Source organism: Scyliorhinus canicula, chromosome 3, assembly GCF_902713615.1.
Source record: "Scyliorhinus canicula chromosome 3, sScyCan1.1, whole genome shotgun sequence".
Classification (NCBI taxonomy): Eukaryota; Metazoa; Chordata; class Chondrichthyes; order Carcharhiniformes; family Scyliorhinidae; genus Scyliorhinus; species Scyliorhinus canicula.
In genome coordinates this window covers 119,617,898-119,641,302 of record NC_052148.1, presented here as the reverse complement: position 1 = coordinate 119,641,302, position 23,405 = coordinate 119,617,898, and the positions used below count along the sequence as shown (strand labels likewise).

At 47.6% G+C, this 23,405-nt stretch overlaps 1 protein-coding gene across 1 annotated transcript in view; it reads right to left on the bottom strand.

The window, feature by feature from the left end:
* The window catches only part of kdr (kinase insert domain receptor (a type III receptor tyrosine kinase)), an 84,978-nt gene that overhangs the window by 5,081 nt on the left and 56,492 nt on the right, over positions 1 to 23,405 (bottom strand). The window contains exons 20-29 of the mRNA XM_038791165.1: positions 22,520 to 22,608; positions 18,197 to 18,353; positions 17,822 to 17,919; positions 16,363 to 16,485; positions 15,914 to 16,025; positions 15,690 to 15,789; positions 14,113 to 14,218; positions 6,892 to 7,037; positions 5,947 to 6,040; positions 5,246 to 5,331 (exon numbers count right to left, since the gene is read on the bottom strand). Of these exons, the coding sequence (XP_038647093.1) occupies positions 5,246 to 5,331; positions 5,947 to 6,040; positions 6,892 to 7,037; positions 14,113 to 14,218; positions 15,690 to 15,789; positions 15,914 to 16,025; positions 16,363 to 16,485; positions 17,822 to 17,919; positions 18,197 to 18,353; positions 22,520 to 22,608 (1,111 nt within the window). The remainder of the gene's footprint in view (positions 1 to 5,245; positions 5,332 to 5,946; positions 6,041 to 6,891; positions 7,038 to 14,112; positions 14,219 to 15,689; positions 15,790 to 15,913; positions 16,026 to 16,362; positions 16,486 to 17,821; positions 17,920 to 18,196; positions 18,354 to 22,519; positions 22,609 to 23,405) is intronic.

The window sequence follows — 23,405 nt, the reverse complement described above, 5'->3', positions numbered from 1 at the left end:
AAAAGTAGAGAAGTTTTGTTGCAATTGTATAGGATGTTGGAGAGACCACATCTGGAGTATTGTGTCGAGTTTTGGTCTCCTTATTTGAGGAAGGATGTGGTGGCATTGAAGTCAGTTCAGAGGAGGTTCACCAGATTTATTCCAGGGATGAAAGGGTTGGCGAATGAGGAGAGATTAAACAGTTTGGGCTAATACTCACTCGAGTTTAGAAGGAGGAGAGGGGATCTGATCGAGGTATATAACATCGGTAAAGTAAACATAGACCAAATGTTCCCCCTTGTAGGGCAATCTAGAATGAGAGGTTCCAGATATAGGTTGAGAGGCGGTAGATTTAAAAATGAAATGAGGAGGAACTACTTCTCACAGAAGTTGTTGAATTAGGGGCTGGTTTAGCTCACTGGGCTAAATTGCTGGCTTTTAAAGCAGACCAAGCAGGCCAGCAGCACGGTTCGATTCCCGTACCAGCCTCCCCGGACAGGCGCTGCATTGTGGCAACTAGGGCTTTTCACAGTAACTTCATTGAAGCCTACTCGTGACAATAAGCAATTTTCTTTTTTCATTTTTCATTTCATTTGTAGAACTAGATGCCCCATAGTGCGGTGGAATCTGAGTCATGAAACGATTTCAAGAAAGAGACAGACACATTTCTGATTTTAAAAAAAGGTTAAAGGGATATGGGGAACAGGTGGCAAGGTGGATTGGAGACCAGGAAGGGATCAGCCATGATCTAATTGAATGGCAGAGCAGCTCGAAGGGCTGAATTGCCTAATTCTGCTCTTAATTCCTATGTTCCTTTGAATCCTTCATTGGAATCCGCCTCAAATCGCTCTCCCATGCGGCTCGCTTCACAGCTCCAGGGTCCCAGGTTCAATTAGAAAGAGAGTTCCAGGATTTTGGGTGACTGTCTCTACGGAGTCTGCACATCCTCCCCGTGTGTGCGTGGGTTTCCTCCGGGTGCTCCGGTTTCCTCCCACAGTCCAAAGATGTGCAGGTTAGGTGGATTGGCCTGTTTTATGGATGCCGTGCTAACCACTGCACCACATGCTCCTTTCTCAAACAATCTGGGATGAATCCCATCTGGACCTGGCGACTTCTCTCCCAGGAATGCTGCTAGCCTTTTTGGAACCTTTATCTATCACTGTACAGTACAGTTGCTCAACACCCACACTTTTAACTGGGCCATTGTCACCATCTTCAATTTCGGTAAAGACAGAAACAAAGTACACATTTAGGACCACTGCCATACCCTCCACTTCAGTGAGCAGTTTACTCTGCTCATCCCTTATGGGCCCCATTTCATCCTTCATTAATATTTTACTATTAAAGTGTTTGATAGTTGATAGATTTGATAGATTTTACTATTTGTTTTAGCGCAACATGCCACTGTTTCCTCATGCTTCCTCTTAGCCTTCCTTTTTTCAGTCTAAGCCTCTCTCCTCCATTTGAGATTTCTATTGCTATTATTATTCCAGCATGTATCTTATGCATCTTTTTTCTTCCTTATTTTCTCCTCGATAACCTTAGTCGTCGAGGGTACTCTAGCATTGGATACCCGGGGCGGGATTCTCCGAGACCGCGCCGGGTCTGAGAATTGCCGGGGATGCGGGAAATTCCCGCCACGCCACTCTGACGCTGGGATGCGGTTCTCTGGCGACTGGAGAATCGGCGCCAATCGGGCCCGCGTGGTCGCCGTGGCGCCGGTCGAGAGCCGCTGAAAGAGGCCCCCGCGGCGATCCTCCGCGGTCAACTGGCCGAACCCCCGCCGGCGTGGTTCCAAACCAGTACCACCAAGCGGGAGCTTGGACTCGTGGCCGCGGTGGACGTCCTGTTGTGGGGGCGGGGGGGATCTGATTCGGGGGGGGGAGGCCTCCATGGGGTTCCGGCCTGCAATCGGGGGAAACCGATTGGCAAGCACCCGCGATCTGGAGGGGGCCTACCTCCTTCCGTGCGGGTCCACTGTAGGTCTCCGTCATGTTGCTCGGTGCCAGCGCAGAGACAACAACCACGAGCATGCACCGGCACAGAGACAGCATCCACGCACCTGCTCCGGCACGGAGACACCGTTGGCTGCACGCGCGGACCTGCGGCAGCCGTGCAGGGCCACCTTTCGGCGCCGGAGCAGCGCGCATCACTCCGCCGCTGTGCTGGCCCCCTGAAGACCACTGAATTGCTGGGACAGGAGGCCACTTTTACGCCGGCGTCAACACTTGGCCGGGATTTTGGAGAGTCCCAACCCCCGTCTTTATTTCTTGTGTGTTTGTAACTAGCTTGCACCCTGTTCATCTCTCCTTTTCATCCACTGTTTTATCCACCAAAATGCATTTCCAATCAACATAGTCGAGTTCAACTTTTAGACCCCTGCAATTTGCCCTTTTCCAGTCTAGGATCTTAATCTGTGACTGCTTTTTATCCTTTTCCAACTTAATATTGAATGCCACTGAACATCAAGGGATGATGCTTAGATTCTCTGTTGTTGGAGATGTTCATTGCCTGGCACTTGTGTGGTGCAAATGTTACTTGCCACTTTTCAGCCCAAGCCTTAATGTTCTGCACAGACTGATTCTGAGAAGCCACAAATGGTGCTGAACATTGTGGAATCGTCAGCAAATATCCCCACTTCTGGCCATAAAATGAATAGAAGGTCATTAATGAAGCAACTAAATATTGCCTGAATTCTGAAATTGTTCAGAATCTCAGAAATCATGGCAACCACCTGCCATGGGTTCCTGGCAGGTTACCTGCGGACTACGGGAAACCCCATTGACAGTGGCAGGATCAATAGATCCATCCGCCAGTAAATGGCAGACTACTGGGGGGCTTCAAATCCCACCCATCATCATCTTGCATCTTTATGAGCAATAAAGGTCAACCTTTCCAAAAAGAAGAAATTATTATATAATCAGTAAAATAAAGATGTGCTTTTGGTTACATTACATTAGTCAGAATGAGTGAATAGCAAACACTAAATGAAGCCTCCTTAGTGTATAAATCAATCTCAAAGGATTTAAGATTTGAAAATCAGTGGGCCAGTGTTCCCAGCATTTACACTAGGATTGTACCTGCCAGGAACATCAGGCATGGTTCCCAACAAATACGCCAGTGCCAGTGGGACATTCTTAATTGATCTAGAGATGGTGAGTGCCTGTGATACTTCAAGAGCATCTCGGATGCCTATCATATGAAAGAAACTGGAATGTCTAATGTAAGTGTTCCCAAATCCAACACGGCTTTAAACTGTGTCATCTTTAAAAGTGCCTTCCTTCTTCAGGAGCTGATGCCTTGATCCCAGCCCAAACCTTCAGGTGAGGTGAACCTCATTTCGTGCCCAGATATATTTCTGCCAACTGCATGCTCGGCCAAAGACAGACAGCATGAACAGTGACATTCAGAATCCTCACCCAAGCCAAATTCCGCCATTTCATAAATTCATAGGTATATTTGAGAACAACAGAGTTTTCAACTCCAACAAGCCACAAAGGAAACTATGGCATGAGATGGAGCCACACCCACCTCATCTTAATTTCCAGTCTATCCAGCATATTCCTCATTCTTATGCCGGTAGTATATTAGGACAGACACAAAAGAAAATTATTTTCCAGCAATTTCTATAACCATTTATGAGTAGAACCAGGAATAAGGGGAGGGATTCTCCGACCCCAGGCCGGGTCGGAGAATCGCCGGACGGGGGCTGCGATTCACGCGACGCTGCTCCGACGCCGGTCCGCCGATTCTTCGGTCACTGGAGGATCGGTGCCATTGGTGCCTGCGCGATTGGCGCGGCGCCAGTCGGGGGCTGCTCCATGTGGCCCCCCTGGCGATTCTCCGCGCGCGATGGGCCGAGTGACTGTCGTGGTAGGCCGGGTTCCGCCGGCGCTCTTCACGTGTGGTCCTACTCGTCGGGATCTCGCTGTTCATCCTGCGGGGAGCAGCCTGGTGCGGGGGGATCTGACCCCAGTGGGGGCCTCCACATTGGCCTGGCCCATGATCGGGGTCTACCGATTAGCGGGCCGGTTTGTCCTGGTGGGGGCCTATGTTCCTCCGCGCCAGGGCCCTGGAGCTCTCCGGCATGTTCGTCGGGGCCGGCGCGGAGAAGGCAACTAACGCGCATGTGTGAGTTTGCGCCGGTCGTAGTGTGCATGTGCGAATTTGCGCCGGCTGTAGCGCGCATGTGCAGACCCGCGGCGCCAGTTCTGATACTGGTATGAGCAGCTGGAGCTGCGTGAGTCACTCCAGTGCTGTGCTGGCCCCCTGTGAGGTACAGGATCGCTGCTCCTAGGGCCTGTTGACGGCGTCGTAAAACGTGACGGCGTTTACGATGGCGTCAACACTTAGCCTCAGGATCAGAGAATCCCACCCAAAGTTCATGCACAACCATCAACATGTTGAGATTATAATGTCTCTGTCCCAATTCATTTCGTAAGACAATGGAATTCAGGACTTTGCATCCCATGGAGAAGGAATCCAGTTGAGAAAAATCAAGTCACCGATTCATCAAAGATCAAATTAATCCCGACTGATCTTAAAGGGCATCACAACCATTTGAAACCAACTAACTAATGGTGATATTGACTCCAAGCACAACACGTTCTAATCTCATTCAGAAGTAGATCAGATCGTAAAGATTTTTGACTCATCAGAAACCAATTCCCTGAACACAAAACAAAAGCTGCCAAAATAAATCACATTTTACAGCTTTATTCTAAATTCTGTTACTAGTAATAACTGAAGTGTTTTATCCGCCCACGGGGAAAAAATTATAAAGGGACAATGCGGCCAAACCATTGCAGGCACCTCAGGAATGAAAATGTAGAACGAGATTTTGTTAGGCCTGGAGGTGCCCCTAAAATTTCACAATGTTGGGGAGAGGATTCCCTAAAATCTATGACACTCATCAGTGATATGAGCAGAGAGGCACCCATTCTAACAAAAAAAATCTGTTAAGGTAGCAAACAAGATGGTGTTTTACGTTCTGCTCTTGACAGAAATGATGCACGCTGCAGGCCAGGTGGGTTAACAATGCTAAAGTTCCCTTTAGTATCCAAAAATGTCCAGGTTAGCTGTAGTGGATAAGGCAGGGGAGTGGGTCTAAATAAGATGCTCTTTTGGAGGCTCAATGCAGACTTGATGGGCTGAATGGCGTCCTTGTGCACTGTCGGGATTCCACGGAATATCTTCTTCCTCCCAAAATAAAATAATTTCTTATGAAGGCAATTATTTCAAATCACCATGAGTCATGCAAACTTACCTAAATGTCAAACTCTGACTCTGTCTTGTTCCCAGTGTTTGAAGTTCTTCTGATGAAAGTATCATTCCACTGTCAGTCTGATTATCCTAGGAAGAAAAAAGCACTCAGTGAAGATGAATAAACTCTTCATAAGGAAGTGTGTAATGAGATAGGGCAATCATCTCAGAAAGTCTGGTCTGTCCACTGGCACCATACTCTACCATGAAATTATTTCCTTCTGAATATTTGATCTTATCAGCACATATATTATTGTTTCTAAAGGCCACCAAACCTTACTTGAAATAGAGATTTATTTATCTGTTTTTGTAAGCAATGGATTGGTTCATCCTTGCAGTCTTTTTCATACCTATATATCCCCTGAATTTCCTTAAATTCACTTATTTTTTGTTCTCATAATAGGGCAGCAGTGGCAGAGGGTCATTTATTGCCCATCCTTAACTGCTCTGAGAAGATGATTGTGGGCTTTCTCCTTGAGCCACTGCCATGCTGCTGCTGACAATGCTCCCACCATGGTATTAGGCTTGTTAATTTTGAACCTCTGTTCCCTCCATTTTTGTGTTCATTGCTCAACTCAAATTGCCCAAGAATATTTGCAATATCTATGACTCAATCTATCTTAACAGAATTCAGAAGTTCATAAGAACCAAATCTGTAATTTCTATTTGGCAAAGCAAGACTTAATATATTCTATCAATATGTACCTCTTGCACAATGATAGTTGTTTGTTCCACAGGTACCTCATCAAATGTTTTAACGCTCTCAGGCCTGTTTCGCTTTATGCTACCATTCAGATATCTAGAAAAAGAAACAGGATCCATGGTATACAATGTTAAAACCACATGTTCCAAAATCCTTGTAAAGATTTATTTTCCAAGGACACCATTGTAGCAATGGCATCGAATAGCAGGTACAATAAACTTACGTAAGGAGTGGTTCTACAAATCAACAAAGATTGAAGTTCCCAGGAGTGCACCTCAGAACAGTGTCTGTGATTTATGAACTAATACGGGCTCAAATTTGCCAAGGATCTCTCCCTGTGAGCACTGGTCCCGAAAGGGAGCACCAAATCACTGGGTTACCCTGAGATCTTGTGGACTTTGCAGACCAATAGATTTGTAACAGCACATTATATGCCCCCAAGCCCCCCAGTCCCCCCACATGCACCCCTCCCCCCAGCCCCCATACCCACCCACCCCTCAGTTTTTCCACTGGCAAAGAAGGGCTGGGGATTTTCACTGGATTTCCATCCTGTGCTTTTGAAGGTAATTGTACCAAATATTAACTATTGTTATTACTAACAGTCATCTTGTCATACTGAAAGCATATATATTAGTTCACTATGAGCTATCAGCTAATTATTTTATCATCTATTGTAATTGCAATTTATAGTAGCTGTCTTATCAACTGATACATTGTTTTAGCACTACTGCTTAAACATGTTGGATTTTATCTACTGTTGGAATGCTCCCATGAATTTTTTCCCATTCATTGTTTGGTGTTATTTCACACAACTTTTATGTCAAATCCTCTGAGCTGACCTCCAAACCAAATGAAATGGCTCAGCACTGTTTCCTCTTATTTTCCTTCTGTTCACAGACACATAAAAGCTGCCTTCAGGAATGATAGGATGTCCATCAGGTAATTACCGTATTCCTGCTGTGTTGTCATAGTGGAATCTTGGATCACACCCTTCCTGTTCCTCTGTACAGGAAGCAGGTGACGTTGGCAAAGAAAGCCCGGAATCATCTTCCATAGTCAGTGACATGTTGAGTGGAATATAATCCTTTCCATTCTAATTGCAGGGAGAGACATTTTTATGTTAGCTGCAGACATTGCTTGCAGAGAAAAAACACGGAATTTAATGCAGTGTATGGTAACTCTCTGATTCAAACCTAAATGAAAGTTTGAACAAGTTATATTCCAATCTTCAATTCCCACGAGCTGATATCTACATCATTTATCGATAAATGATTTCTGCAATGTGTGAACTACATGGAATTTATTTAGATACATAATTGCAATTAATGGATAAAGTACCATTCTGGAATAACAGGACAAAAAGGCAAAACTTGGACTTCCAGTGACGGCCATGGTGTGAATGGTCACACACAGGTGGAAGGGGTCCAACCTGAGGGCTATGTTGATGGCGGCACTGCCGCTAGCACCAAGTAGATATATGGAGAGCCCAGTTGTACAGTCCATGATGAAGGTGTGGAACCAGCTGAGGAAGCATTTTAGGATAGAGGGATGTTAACGGCGCTATGTGAGAAACACGGGTTTAAGTTGGGGGGGACGGTATGTATAGGAAGCGGAGAGAAGTGGGGCTGGTGAGAGCGAGAGATTTGTAACTGGAAAAAAGGTTCGTAAGCATAGAGGAGCTGAAGGAGAGGGTAGAGCTCTCGAGAGGAAGTGAGCAGCAAGTGATAGACAGAGCTAAGCTATCCCACAACCAATGGATCAGACCTAAGCTCTGCAGTCCTGTCACATTCAGCCATGAATGGTGGTGGACAATTAAACAACTCAATGATGGAGGAGCCCAGTACATCTGTGCAAAAGACAAGGCTGAGTCATTCGCAATAATCTTCAGCCAGAAGTGCCGAGTGGATGATCCATCTCAGCTTCCTCCAAATGTCTCCAGCATCACAGATGTCAATCTTCAGCCAACATGACTCACTCCACGTGATAGCAAGAAATGGCTGAAGGCACTGGATACTGTAAAGGCTATGGGCCCCGACAATATTCCAGCAATAGTCGTGAAGTGCTCTAGAACTTGATACTTCCCTAGCCAAGCTGTTCCAGTATAGCTACAATATTGGCATCTACCCGGCAATGTGGGAAATTGCCTAAGTATGTCCTGGACACAGGAAACAGGGAAAACCCAACCCAGCCAATTACTGTCCCATCAGTTTACTCTTGATCATCAGAAAAGTGATGCACAGGATCATCAACAGCACTTTCTAATGTCACTTACTCAGCAATAACCTGCTCATGGACGCACAGTTTGGGTTCTACCAGGGTTACTCTACTCCTGACGTCATTTCAGCATTGGTTCAAACATGGACAAAAGAGCTGAAGGCCAGATGCTTAAACAGTTCATGCCCAAATGCAACAAGACCTGGAAAATATCCAGGCTTAGGCTGACAAGTGGCAAGTAACATTGGTGCCATACAAGTGATAGGCAATGACCGTCTCCAATAAGAGAGAATCAAACCATCGCCCCTTGACAGTCAATGGCATTACCATCACTGAAACCCCGACAATCAACATTCTGAAGGTTACCATTGACCGGAAACTGAACTGGACTTTCCATATAAGTACTGTGGCTACTAGAGCAGGTCAAAGTCTAGAAATCCTGTGGTGAGTAACTCACTTCCTGACTTCCCAAAGTCTGTCCACCATCTACAAGGCACAAGTCAGGAGTGTAATGGAATACTCCCCACTTGCCTGGATGAGCGCAGCTCTAACAACACTCAAGAAGCTCAACACCATCCAGGACAAAGCAGCCTGCTTGATTCACACCCCTTCCACAAACATGCATTCCCTCCACCAGTGACACATAATAGTAGCAGTGTGCGCCATCTACTGGAGGAACTCAACAAGGCTCTTTAGGCAGCACCTTCCAAACCCACGGCCACTACTATCTAGAACGATAAGGGCAGCAGATACATGGCAACACCACCACCTGGAGGTAACCCACCATCCTGGCTTGGAAATATACTACCATTCCTTCACTGTCGCTGGGTCAAAATCCTGGAACTCCCTTCCTAACAGCACTGTGGGTGTACCTTCGCCACATAGACTCAAGCGGTTCAAAGGCAACTCGCCACCACCTTCTTAAGGCCAGTTTGGGAAGGGCAACTAATGATGGCTGAGCCAGCGAAGCCCACATCCCATAAAAATGAATACTAAAAAAAAGTCCTGCAGCGTGCAACTCACCTCCTGACCCTCCAAAGTCTGTCCGCCATCTACAAAGCACAAGTCAGGAGTCTAATGGAATACTCTCCACTTGCCTGGAAGAGTGCAGCTCCAACAACACTCAAGAAGCTCAACACCATCCAGGACAAAGCAGCCCGCTTGAATGTTCCCCTTCCCCAAACATTCACTCCCTCCATCACCAATGAACAGTGGCAGCCATGTGTACCATCTGCAAGATGCACTGCAGGAACTCTCCAAGGTTCCTGAGACAGTACCTTCCAAACGCAGGACTACTACCATCTAGAAGGACAAGAGCAGTGGATACGGAGGAACCCAGAATCTGGAGGTTCCCCTCCACGTCACTCACCACCCTGACTTAGAAATATATCGCTGTTCCTTCACTGTCACTGGGTCAAAATCCTGGAACTCCCTACCTAACAGCACTGTGGATGTACCTACACCTCAGGCTGCAGCAGTTCAAGAAGGCAACATGCCATCACCTTCTGAAGAGCAGCTAGGGATGGGCAATAAATGTTGGCGTTGCCAATGACGCCCACATCACATAAATTAGTTTTTAAAAGAAAATTCTGCTTTGAGGCTGCAGTTCTGTCTGCAGCAGGTGTTTGATTTCATTGAGGACATCCTTATTCTGTTTCTTGCTGAGTTTGAGGTCGGGACTTGCTTCCTGAATATCCTGGGTGCTTTTTTTTTGTTCACGGGATGTGGGCATCACTGGCAAGACATAGAACATACAGTGCAGAAGGAGGCCATTCGGCCCATCGAATCTGCACCGACCCACATTAAGTCCTCATGTCCACTCTATCCCCGTAACCCAATAACCCCTCCCAGTCTTTTTTGGTCACTAAGGGCAATTTATCATGGCCAAGCCACCTAACCTGCACACCTTTGGACTGTGGGAGGAAACCGGAGCACCTGGAGGAAACCCACGCACACACGGGGAGAACGTGCAGACTCCTCACAGACAGTGACCCAGCGGGGAATCGAACCTGGAACCCTGGTGCTGTGAAGCCACAGTGCTATCCACTTGTGCTACCGTGCTGCCCAATATTTAATGCTTGTCCATAATTGCCCTTGAGAAGGCGGTGGTGAGCTGTGTTCTTGAATGCAGTAGTCTATTTGATGTACATACACAGTGCTGTTAGGGAGGGAGTCTAGATTTTAAGCCAGCAAGGTTGGAAGAATGGTGATATATTTCAAAGTCAAGACGTTGTGCGGCATGGAGGTGGTGATGTTCATGTGCCTCTTGTTATTGTTCTTCTAGGTAATAGAGGCCATGCATTTGAAAGGTTCTGTCAATAAAACCTGGCGAGTTGCTGCACTGTTACTTGTACATGGTACAGATTACTTCCATTATGCACTGGTGGTGAAGGGAATGAATGCTTGAGATGGGGATGGGGTGCCTATCAAGTGGGCTACTTTATCCTGGATAATGTTGAGCTCCTTGTGTGTTGTTAGAGCTCCACTCATCCAGGAAAGTGGGGAGTATTCCATCACAGTCCTCACTTGTGCCTTTTTGATAGTGCCTTTTTGATGGAGTCTTGAGGGGAGTTGCTCACTTCAGAATTCCCAAGATGGAATTCAAAGGAGCACGCTGGAATGGGCAAGGTAGCAGGTGGGCTGGAGAATCATGCAAGAGGTCAGCAGAGGGAAAATTGTCCTACATTTAGTGAATGGTGCAAGGGCCTGATGCAGGAAACCCACCAGCTGGTGTGTGAAGGCAAGTAGGCTTGTTAAAGAGTCACTTGAAATCAATTAACCCTGAGCCCAATTGGGATTTAATGGGACAGTCAGTGGGAACCTGATTGCTCTGAAATAGCAATGGAAAGGCGATCCGGGGCTCTGACGGGTCCCCTTTCGCTGTAACTAAAATTTTCCCCAAGTCTTTAACCTGCTCTAGTAGCCAACACAGTACAATCATTAGTAACTGTAATGAACTCCAATTGGCTTTATTGGTTGGCTAATTGGAGTATGAGCTCCCTCAATAATAGCTCATTGAGGGGGCCCATATAATCACCTGTGTAGGCTTTGTGAGCCAGTCTTAAGTTGACTGGACTGCTAGCAGCACTGTTTGTAGCTGCTCCTGTAATATCATTATTGTAAATAAATATTGGTGTGGTGACGGAACTCCTGCCTCCCGTAGATTACTACAGTAACCATCCCAACTTTTGACCTTATGAAGTTTATTGATGAAACAGCTGAAGGTGGCTGGGCCTAGGACACTGCATTGAGGAACCCCTGCAACAATGTGCTGGAATAGAATAATTGACGTCCACCAAATACCATTGCCTGGATTCTCCGCCAGCGGGATGTTCCGTTTTGCCGGCAGCCCTGGGGTTTCCCGACGGCATGGGGCTGCCCTACAATGGGACACCCCATTGAACAGCCGGTGTAATGGAGCATCCTGCCGGTGGGGTGAAACAGAAATGTGGTGCGGCGGGGAGGAGAATCCAGCCCCAGCTTTCTGCTGGCAATGGTTTCAAGGGGATTGGTTTCCCCTGATACCTATTGACTTCAACTTTGCTTGGGGCTCTTTGATCCACACTCAGTGAAATGCTGCCTTCATGTCAATGGCATCCAGAGTCACCTCAGCTCTTGGATTCAGCTGTTCAGTCGATGTCTGGACCAATGTTGGAACAAAACTGTAGCTTCAGAGCTGAGTGACCTTGATGGATCCAAAACAGAACTCGATTTCTCTCCTCAGATGCTGCCTGATCTGCTGAATATTTCCGGCATTTTTGTTTTAATTTGTGATGGGGCAGTAGCTGGTTACATTGGATTTGTTCTCTTTTTTGTGGACAAGGTATACTTGGGCAATCTTGCATGATGGGCCGACTTTCCGACGGTGTTGGTGGCTTGTCCTCTCAGTTTTCGGGGACCTCTCGTGGCGGCTGTGGACTATGTCCAGCACCGCCACAGCAGGCGGGCGGGGGGGGGGGGGGGGGGGGGGGGGGGGGAGCAGTCCCTGGGGTGGCGGGGGGAGTTGCAGGGGCCACTATCTGGCAGGCTATGTCTGAGTGTGGCCAGCGCCATGTTATACGGCGCGGCCGCCGGAGGTCACCATGCTGCGGATGGATGGCCACGAACCCACACATTCTCCGTCTCTGCAGGCGGGGGCTTTACGTGGCACTGCTGCTAGCCCCCCACTGGGCGGAGCATCTATGCGGGGGTGCCGCCAACCTTTTAGTCATAAGGCCAGATGCTTCCTCCGGACATAACCGGTAAAATTGGTGAATCCAACCGCAAGTGTTGAAGCCAACGCAATATTCGTGGACTTTCATGACAGCAAAACTGGCGCCACATCTGGACCGATTCCGCTACTGTTAAAGGGCTAGCACCGGCACCACGTGGAACACAATTGATTCCAATGAAAAACGGTGTGGGATTTGCCGGATCCGTGATTGACACTCGGGAGGCTGACAAGCTGCAGCCGCATATACACATTACACTCCCCACACACACTCATCCCAGCCAAATTGTGCTGGAGCACACCCATACAGCTGATGGGTCGATTGGGGCCAAAGGGCACCTAGGGGGTGGCCTGGGGGACACCTATATGACCTGTGACCTTAAGTTCACAGTGGGATGTCAGCGGCGTGTGCAGCTGCATGGCTGCCTTTCCAGCTGCAGCAATGGTGTTTCGTGTCCGTCCACCCCGATCCCACAGCCCACCTCCTGGCAACCCCCGCTAATCACCCCGGCCTTGGCAGAAACCCCCTGGCCAGCAGCACCACTGTCAGCAAACTATGTTGGACACTTTCCGTACCCCCTCTTTCTCCCTCACCAACCACGACGCCGGTTTCACGATTTTTCAAAGCATAAAGAGAACTGCGCTGTCGGGAACTTGGTCCATCGGAGGCAGAGAATCGTGGAGGCCTGGAGAATACAGGGCAGGCCTGCTACTGATATACAAAAGGTGTCCACTCTCCGTGCGTTCAGGTACGCATTCATGCCACTGTCGAGGTGATGGAGAATAGCAATTTGACGTCAAATTGGCACCCACCATAATTTTAGAATTGTAACCTATTCTCCGCCCAATTGTGTTTCGCGATTTTGGCGTCAGCCAATGGAGAATCCCACCCAAAGTCTTTTGACTTTGCACAATCATGTTTTTTTTTAACAGTCCCAAAAGGAGCCCTTCCTCTCCCAAAGGGTGCTCTGGGACCTCAGTCAAACGGATACCTTACCTCTCCAAAGGGGACTCTGACTATCCAAACAAACCCACCATTTGTGGACGAGCTCTTACCTAGTCTAATCTGCACACTCTGAGTTTCACACTCCTGGCCTTCCAGAATCTCACTTCAGTGGAGGCAGCTGAGGCAGCTGACGATTTAAATGGCCGGCTGCCTCCATACATTCTGCATATGCGAATCCTAGCCTGACTCCAGTCCTGTCCCTGCAGAAGCAAATAGTGCCCTGTTCAGGGGAGTGGTGGGGGTGGGGGGGGGGGGGGGGGGGGGGGGGGGCTGCACTTTGGATATCCAGGTTCATCAACCATTTTTGCCATGATGGAGAGGCTCTCTGTTATGGCAGGTATCTGGGCCATACTGGGAACTAGGTGGTCCAGATATTGAACTGAAATTATTTAGCAATTTGTATTTATTTTACAAGGTGGTCTTGTGGCGCAGTGGGTAGCGACCCTGCCTCTGAGTCAGAAGTTCCACCCCAGGATGTGATGGTCAAGAAAGGTGCATTTGTAACAAGGCCAAACCGGTTGAGAATCAACCTACAAAATCCTTCCAACATGCCAATGGCAGGCAGCAAGAGCGGGGGAGACTCCTGGTCAGCCATGCTTGATGCAGAGTGGTGCCCCTCAGGCTTTGACCCTCTGGGAACAGGGTAGCACCTGTTCCAGGAAAAAACAGCTATGGAATCAGATGAAAGTGTGAAGTGGAACAACAGATAAATAACACATTTTACAAAGCCATGCTTACTTGTTGAGCATTTGCCTGCAGTAGGTTTCCTAGGTGCTCCACTAGTTCAGAAAAGACAGGCCTTGCTTTGTAGTCTCCATGCCAGCAGTCTAGCATTGTCTGATAGCTGATGGGACAGAACAATTCAGACTTTCAACATTTATTTGGATACTACAGAAAATAATTCATTCACAGGGTCCTGTCCACTCCATGTGTGAATACTGCCATGTTCTTGTACATGTTCCTGTCTGCCAAATCCATGGTAATTGTTCATGGAACTCCATGTTTGAAACCCTCTTATCAAGTTTCCAACTCTGCGAATGGGCACAATCTACCGTCTATGTTGCACTCAAAAGACGGTAGATCCCTCTTCCAAGATCTACCTGGCTCGCCATGCCTTGAGAGATCTCACGATCTGAATCTTGTCCATTGTGGGTGGGATCAGTATTTTGTAAATCTGCATATTAGAGTGAGACAACATAGTCTCAGTCTAAAATGCAATCCCCTAATCTACCCAAGGTATTGGGATCTAACACCTTTGCCTCGAAGACATCGAGCGAGCGCCATTCAGCGCCATTTGTGGGGACCAGACAGAATTACACTTTTAGGGAATCAGAGGCCCCCAGGTGGTTGCCCTCTGAGCAGGTTGGCACCCTGGGCACCTTGGTACTGCCAGATATGCACACTGGCAGTGCCACTGGGGTGACAGCCTGGCACTACCAATGTGGCTGGTATTGTTCCCATGGCTGGCTTTGGGCCAGTGAGTTCCCTTCGTGTATGAGTTGGGTTGTGCCCCCTCCACACCCCCGCAGGACCCCCTTATGGGCGAGTTGGGGCTTTGGGAGGGTTCAGGGGCTGTGTCGGGATGTTGAGAGACCGGGTTGTGGAGCTCCTAAGCGCAGGAAATGGGATTAAGTGCAGCCTTGGCAGGGAGTTCCCCGCTGAGGCCCTGAATTGCAACAGAGTTCCAATAGATAGCGCGGTATTTCTCGGCATTGCGAGCACCGGGAAACATCCGCCTAAATGTGCTCATCATGAGACTCTGTTCCAATTTGTTTAGATCGCGCCCACAAATAACATCCTATGAGACTGCGATAAAGGCAAACCTTCCTTCCTCCTCCTTTCTGACCTGTCTGCATCCTTGAACATGATCGCCCATCCCATCCTTCTCCAACATCCATCCACCATCACCCACCTGAGTGGGACTATACTTGCCTCACTGCATTCTTAGCCAGAGAATAACCTGCAATGGTTTTTCTGCCCAGTTCATTAGCTCAGGTGTCCCCTTGGCCCCCTCCAAATTTTCACCCATTTAAAAAGAGAAAAGAAACTACAGTGCTATGGAGTAAGAGGAGGAGGGCGAGACTAACTGGATAACCAGCACAGGCTTGATGGACAAAAGTCATTCTTCTCTGCTATATGATTCTACAAAAACAGCGTGTTCCTTGCAGTATAAGCAACGCAGAGGCTAATCTTTTGTACTGGATTACAAAAGTGTGCGATTGAATATACTCTGGCCAAATGCGTTTCAAATGCGATAGTTCTATTAGTGAGAAACTACAGAACAAATTGGCGTGGAAATAATAGCATTGACTTACATTTCTGCAGATGCATATTCAGGACATCGCATTCGTGTGCCTTCTTTGAGTCTTTGACAAAATTCTTCATCAATCTGAACACCAGGGTACGGAGAAGCACCTGAGGAGTAATTTGGAAGAGCAGAACACCTCAGTTTTGCGAGGAAAATCACTTATTTTTGAAAACATCTTTCCCTGAAACATTTTTTTGATTACTTAATGTGAAGCAATATAACTGGACTCACCCAATGAGAATATTTCCCACAGTAAAACCCCAAAAGACCACACATCACTCTGCGTTGTGTAAACTTTATCGAAGATGGTTTCTGGGGCCATCCATTTAAGAGGTAGCCGTACCTAGAAAATAACAGATTGTTAGTTTATAATATAGATTCTTACCTAAATATTCCAAAGGATGATTTAAGAATACATTATTTTATATCATAGAGTATAATCATAAGGTTTAGGTAGAAGTAGATCAATCATCATGATAGGACCAGTTCAATTACCAATCCTTTAATTTCAATTAAATTAAAATCAAATTAGTTCCATAATAAGCAAGCAATCCAATTCACCATTGTGATTCAATGCCATAATCTCTAAATATACATGGAAAAGTTCTCTCAGTTCAGATTACTGAATTGTAGCTTAGAAACAATGCAGTACTTGTATAGTTTAATTTTCATATACTTACATCTCCTTTTCTAACGTAATCTGGGTCCTTGTAAACATCTCGAGCCAATCCAAAGTCACAAATCTTCACCACATTGTTCTCTGACAAGAGTATATTGCGTGCAGCCAGATCCCTATGAATGCACTGAAATAGAGAATAGAAACTGGTTGGCTTTTCCCCATCTTCTATCTCTCTCTCTCTCATTCTCATCAGGCAGTCAAGATCACTTCACTATTTGTGCAGTCACTACACAAGCAGCAGTCTAGTTGGATCTGACAGGGAAATGTCGACAGGAATGGCTGAGAAAAATATTTTTGTTGCAGGAAAATGAATTATCATTGCTTTTAAAAGAAACCAGAGCACATGGTGATAGAGAATTAGGAAGATCATGATTTTGTGCAATGCATGTTGGTCAATCAGCAGACTGTTTTACCTCACACCATTTTTTTATTTCCACTGAGAGATGTAAAACAAGTTGGCCACTTGCTATCACTCATCATACAAAGTCAACACCTATCCCAATTCATTTAAAAGAAAACAGTGGCCATTGACTAAACAAACTGGATTGACAAAAAGGCAGTGCAATTGATGAAGTTTCAATCAACTCCCCGTTATAGAAATTATGTTATGGGAAATTTGTGAAGTGTGAGGGCATGTAATGGGGGGTGATTTTGAGCCCACTGCCTCCATCCTTCAGAAACCTGGCACGGGCTCAAAATCGGGAGAGAATTAAAAAACGTGATTCCCTCTGGTGTGATTGGGTTTTGGAATTTTCACCCCCTCTCCGGTGAAGTAGTGTGACTCAGGCCGCAGGAGCCCAGAAACCTCATTTTAATATATTAGCATGTCATTAGTGAGGACTCTCTCCAGACCTTCCCCTCAACTTACTGAATACTCACCAGGAGCCAGCGTGATGTGACACTGACATCATGTACGAGGGGATCTCTTCGGGGGTGCACAGGTCCATATAGCCCTTTTGGGGGGGGGGGGGGTTGGAAATGCCCAGGCAGATCCTTGGCACTACCCTGGCACTACCTGACATTGCCAGGTTGGCATCATTAGGGACAGCTTGCCAGTGCTAACTTGTGCCTGGGGTGGACCTGAGTAGGAACCCCATGAGGTGGGGGGGGGGTGAGAGATGGGGAGAGATGACATTGAGGTGGGGGGGTATGCCGCCGATGAATGCTGTGGAGGGGAGGTGGGGGAGTATGCCGCCAATGAATGCCATGGAGGGGAGAGGGTGGGAAGAACCAGATGTGGGCTGGGAAACATTAGGCTGCAGCACTGGTTGGCGAACCCTTTAGAGATGGCACCCCAATCTGTTTGGAGACAGTTCCCATCTCTGAGACAGCATAAACCACACCCACTCACTTCATTTTAGCAATGAGGCTCAAACGTCCATGAGAAATCCCGCCTTTCGCACCGTTTTTCTCATCGGAACTTTTGCCATTTTTTGTAAATTCAACCCATGGTTTCCTACCTTTCGTGATGCCAGGAACTCCATACCCCTGGCTACCTGGAAGCTGTAAGATATAAGGTCCTCCATTGTCAACCAGCTCTTGTAAAGGTCATCTGCAGCTGTAAAAAAAAGAGAAGTGTGAGTTGGTGGAGATGGGACCAGAAAGACTGCTTCTATTTTCTTTTGATAACAATTGATACATTTCCAGTCACATTTTAGCAAATTAAACTTCCATTTGCAAAGTGATACATCCAAGACTTCAGCAAGAAGCTTTTAATTATGAAATGAATATCCTTTCATGTGCTTCTTAGCATCATCACAATTTCGGAAATTAGCCAATGATGTCCCATCAAAGATGGACTTGAGGAAATGCAATGAGGTGCATCATCAATTTACCTTCCTCCTCTTCCACGTCACTCAGTGATTTCTCTTCTGCAAATCCAGAACTAGTGGAGCTCTCACTACTTGCGATGCTGTCCAAACGGCGTTTAAATTCATTCTCCATCTCAGCAGGATCATTTTCTTTTATCTGTCTTGACTTCAGTGCTCTATTCTGTAAAAAGGGGAGAAGAAGAGTACAAATTAAGCAAACAGACAAATATATCAACCTAGCGATTAAAAATAGGAGCAGGAGGAAGCCATTCTTCCCTTCGAGCCTTCTCTACCATTCAATATGATCATGGCTGATCATCCAACTCAGTTAACCGTTCCCCCTCCCCCCCCCGCAATTTGGCAGGCCGGGTCCGCGGCCAGCGCCATGGTGTAGGTACGACCACTGCAGGTCGCCGCCATGCGCATGCGCAGCCACGGACCCGGCAACTCTCCATCCGTATCTGCAGGTAAAGCCAGGGGCTTCACATGACGCGCTGCTAGTCCCCCACCTGGCGGAGCATCAGTGCGGGGACGGCACTGATTTTTCGGTCATAAGAATAGACACATGCTCCGGACAGAGCCACAAAATTGGAGAATCCAGCCCACAATGTTTTTGCCTCAACTGTTTCATGTGGAAGGGAACCCACAGGTTATCCACTGTCTGGGTGAAGAAATTTCTCCTCATCTCAGTCCTAAAAGGTTAGCTCCATATCCTTAGTCTGTAACCCTTGGTCTGGAAACCCTCACCCTTCCTGCATCTATCCTGTCTAACCCTGTTTCAATTTTGTCGGTTTCTGTGAGATGCCCCCTCATTCTTCTAAACTCCAGCGAACATAATCCCAACTGACTCAATCTCTCCTCATACCCAATTCCACCATCATAGAAATCAGTCTGGTAAATCTTCTCTACACTCCCTCTCGAGCAAGCACATCCTTCCTCAGATAAGGAGACCAAAACTGCACATACCTCATAAAGGCCCTGTTTGATGCAGCAAGACATCCCTGTTCCTGTACTCAAATCCTCTTGCTGTGAAAGCCAACATACCATTTGCCTTCTTTACCACCTGCTGCACCTACGTGCTTACCTTCAGTCACTGGTGCAAGAGACACCCAGATCTCATTGCACATTGCCCTCTCATAACCTACGGCCATTCTGATAATTATCTGCCTTCCTGTTTTTTCTACCAAAGTGGATAACCTCACATTTATCCACATTATATTGCATCTAATATGCATTTTCCCACTTGCTCAGCTTGTGCAAATTAAACTGAAGCATTTCTGCATCTTCCTCACAGCTCATCTTCCCACCCAGCTTTGTCTCATCTGCAAATTTGGAGGTATTGGGCGGGATTCTCTAATAATGGGGCTATGTCCCCACGCCGGCGTGAAAAGCGGCGCCAACCACTCCGGCGTCAACGGTCCCTGATAATGGGGAATGCTCCCCTTAGGGGGCTAGGTCAGCGTCGGATGGTCCCCGCAGCCCCAGCCGGCGCGGAACGGCCCGCGCGAGTTCGCACATGCGTGGAACGGCGGGTGTGATTCCGCGCATATGCGCTCTGGCCGCCGTATTTCCGTGCATGCGTGGGGGTTCCCTTCTCCACACCAGCCCTCGGGCAATATGGCGGAGCCCAAAGGGGCCGGCGCGGAGTAAAATACATCCCACGGAACCAGCCCGCCCGCCGATTGGTAGGCCCCGATCGCGGGTCAGTCCACCGCGGGGCCCTACTTCCCACGATCAGATCCCCCATCCCCCCTCCAGGATGATCCCCGCAGACTCAGCTTCCAGGTCCCGCCGTAACCTGAGTTACCTGTGGGACCTGAGTAATCCACGCCGGCGGGACTCAGCCAAACTCGTCGGCCATTCGGCACCTCGCGGCCCGGAGAATTGCCGGGGGGGGGGGCCGCTGTCAACAGCACCCAACCTGGATCCCCGGGGACACCCAAGAATCAGCGCCGGAGAATATTGAAGCCGGCATCGGGGCGCCCCAGGAGATTTTCTGACCCGGCACCGGGTCGGAGAATCTCAGCCATTACATTTAGTTCCTCAACTAAATCATTAAGATATATTGTCAATAGCTAGGGTCCTAGCACCAACCCCTGCAGTACCGCACTAGTCACTGCTTGCTATTCAGAAAAAGAACAGGTGCTGGATTCTCCCCTAACTGGCAGGGCAGGCCGTAACAGCGCCGAGGAGTGGCGTAAACCACTCTGGCGTCAGGCCGCCCGGAAGGTGCGAAATCCTCCGCACCTTCAGGGGCTAGGACGGGATGGAAGGGCTTGGCACCGTGCCAACAGGTGCCGAAGGGCCTCCACCAGCCGGCGCAAGTTGGCACATGCGTGGGAGCGCCAGCGTGTGCTGCCGTCATCCTAGTGCATGCGCAGGGGGATTCCTCTCCGCGCTGGCCATAGCGGAGGTTGACAGCAGCCGGCGCGGAGGGAAAGAGTGCCCCCATGACACAGGCCCGCCTGTGGATCGGTGGGCCCTGATTGTGGGCCGGGCCACCGTGGGGCACCCCCCCGGGGCCAGATCCCCCCGCGCCCCCCGAAGACCCTGCAGGACGCCCGTAGAGCCAGGTCCCGCCGGTACGGACCTGGTTTGATTTACGGAGACGGGACTGGCCGAAAACGGGCGGCCGCTCGGCCCATCACGGGCTAGAGAATTGCCGGGGGGGAGGGGCCGCTGTCAGCGGCGGCCGACCGCGCGACGTGATTCCCGCCCCTGCCACAACCCCGGCACCAGAGAATTCGGCCCCTGTTTCTTCCTATTCTTTGTTTCCTGTCTGCCAACTATTTTGATGATGCGTGGGATTCTTGCGACTGCCCCGGTTTCCTCCCACAGTCCAAAGATGCGCAGGCTAGGTGGATTGGCCATGCTAAATTTACCCTTAGTGCCCAAAACATTAGGTGGGGTTACTGGGTTACAGGGATAGGGTGGGGGCTGGGCCTAGGTAGAGTGCTCTTTCAGAGGGTCAGTGCCGACTCGGTCAGCCGAATCAGCCTTCCGCACTGTAGTGGTTCTATGATTCTATGTTCTATTCTCAGTCTTCACTTCCTATGCAATGAAGAAATGTTGAACAGATAATGGACGTGCTCTGCTGCCTTTTACTCGCAGATTGTCTCACAAAGAATCCATAATCAAATATAATTACTGACCACTGCCATAAATTGCTGTTAACTTTTATGTAGTGCTAAAGATTTGTCACCGCTGTTACGTATCTGTAGTCTGGCCATTTTAATCCTATCTTTTGACATGACTCAGCCACAGAGGAATTTTGTTGGCAGTTTTCTCATTTCACTGAAGACAATGGGATCACAAAAGGGCAACAAACAGAGAGTATTCTGGAAAAACAGTTCTTCTGTGCTCTGTTTCCATTGTTTTCAATGGGGGAATGCCAACTGGGTTATTTTAATTGCAACATACAACTTGTTAGATTAACTAACAAACAAAAAGTTTTAGTTCAAGTTTTAAATTAATTTGTTCCGTTTTAATTAGAGTGTTACAATAAAATAGCATTTGTTCAACAATGATAATTTGCATTCAAATAGCACCTTTAATATTGTATACATTGTGGTCAAAGAGGTAGATGTAAAGCAGGAGAGGGAAGTGGAGAGGCAGAAGAGGTTTAGGAAGCTAATTCCACCAAGTTCGTGTCTAGGCACCTGAAAGCACAGCTGCCAATGATGCAGCAAAGTAAATCAGGAATACACTAGTGAGGCCATAATTGGAGGAGCGGAGAAACTTTAGAGTAAAATTAGTCAGTAAAATTAATTAATCTTAATACACATAAAGGTTATTAAGAGTTGAATGCTGCTTGCTCAATAATGCTGATCCGTGCTGGTCTGTGAGATTTTAGGTAGTTGTGCAAAGATGTCAGCACTGGGTCAGAGTAGCAATAAGTGAGAAGATGATGGCTTCAAGTCCCACTCCAGGGACTCGAGTACATAATCCTGTTCGGCACTTTAGTTTAGAACAATACTGATAATCTACTACAATATAAGAAATGCCATCTTTAGGTGAGATGTTAAACCAAGGTCCTTTTTGCCCTCTCAGATATACATATAAAATCCTATGGCTGTATCACTAAAAACAGATGATCTGGTTGTTCTCTCACTCCTGTTTGTGGGACTATGCTTCCCTTTGTTTTCACAATGCCACCAGTGACTACACTGCAAAAGTAATTCATTAGCTATGAAGCACATTTGGTCATTTTGAGGTTCTGAAAGCCAAAATGGAAGTTGTTTCTTTCAATTAGTCTAGAGTTGGAGAATGTCTATGAGCTATTGAGTCTGTGCCTTTTAGAAAACCTTAAATAACAGTACAGTAACATGTAATGAGCCACATATTCACCTTGTAGGGGACATAGTTGTTTCGCTTGCTTCTCAAGTAGTTTGATAGGTTCCCATGCTTGCAAAACTCAACAATCATCATCAATGGACCTGGAGTTAGAACAGCAGAGTTATCAGAATGTATAGCTGCCAGAAATGCACCGCACAATGGATAAAGTGACTCTTTCTCTACTCCGTTGGGCGCGGTTTTCCCACCACGTTGCACCTGGAGACAATCCTGTTGAACCGGGAGCATTGCAGGAGAGACCCAAAATGGACTTCGGTCCAGACACCGAAGTACCCATGAGTCAGCCGACCCACACCCCGTCCCGATGTGAAATTGAACAGCGCGGCTCATTGAACAGCGCGGCCACATTATCCCGGCTCCCAGGAGTCACCAGCCGTACCAACGAGGCCTCACCTAGGTGCCGATTAGTACTGGTCTCCAGGAGGCCGTTGGAGCCCCCACGGTGGTCATAATCTCAAAATGACCAAACGTGCTTCATAGCTAATGAATTGCCTTTGATTGGTTGACTCATTGATATTTATTGTCACATGTCCTGAAGTACAGTGAAAAGTATTTTTCTGCGGCCAAGGGAACGTACATAGTATGTACATAGTAGGCAAAAGAATAATCGACAGAGTACATTGACAGTGGTGCATCAACAAATAGTGATTGGTTACAGTGCGGAACAAGAGCCAACAAGAGCAGCATAGGGCATCCTGAATAGTGTTCTTACAGGGAACAGATCAGTCCAAGAGAGAGTCTTGAGGAGTCTAGGAACTGTGGGGAAGAAGCTGTTCCTATATTTGGATGTGCAGGTCTTCAGACTTCTGTATCTTTTACAGTGTAGTCACTGGCATAATGTGAAGACAAAGGACAGCATAGTCCCACAAACAGGAGTGAG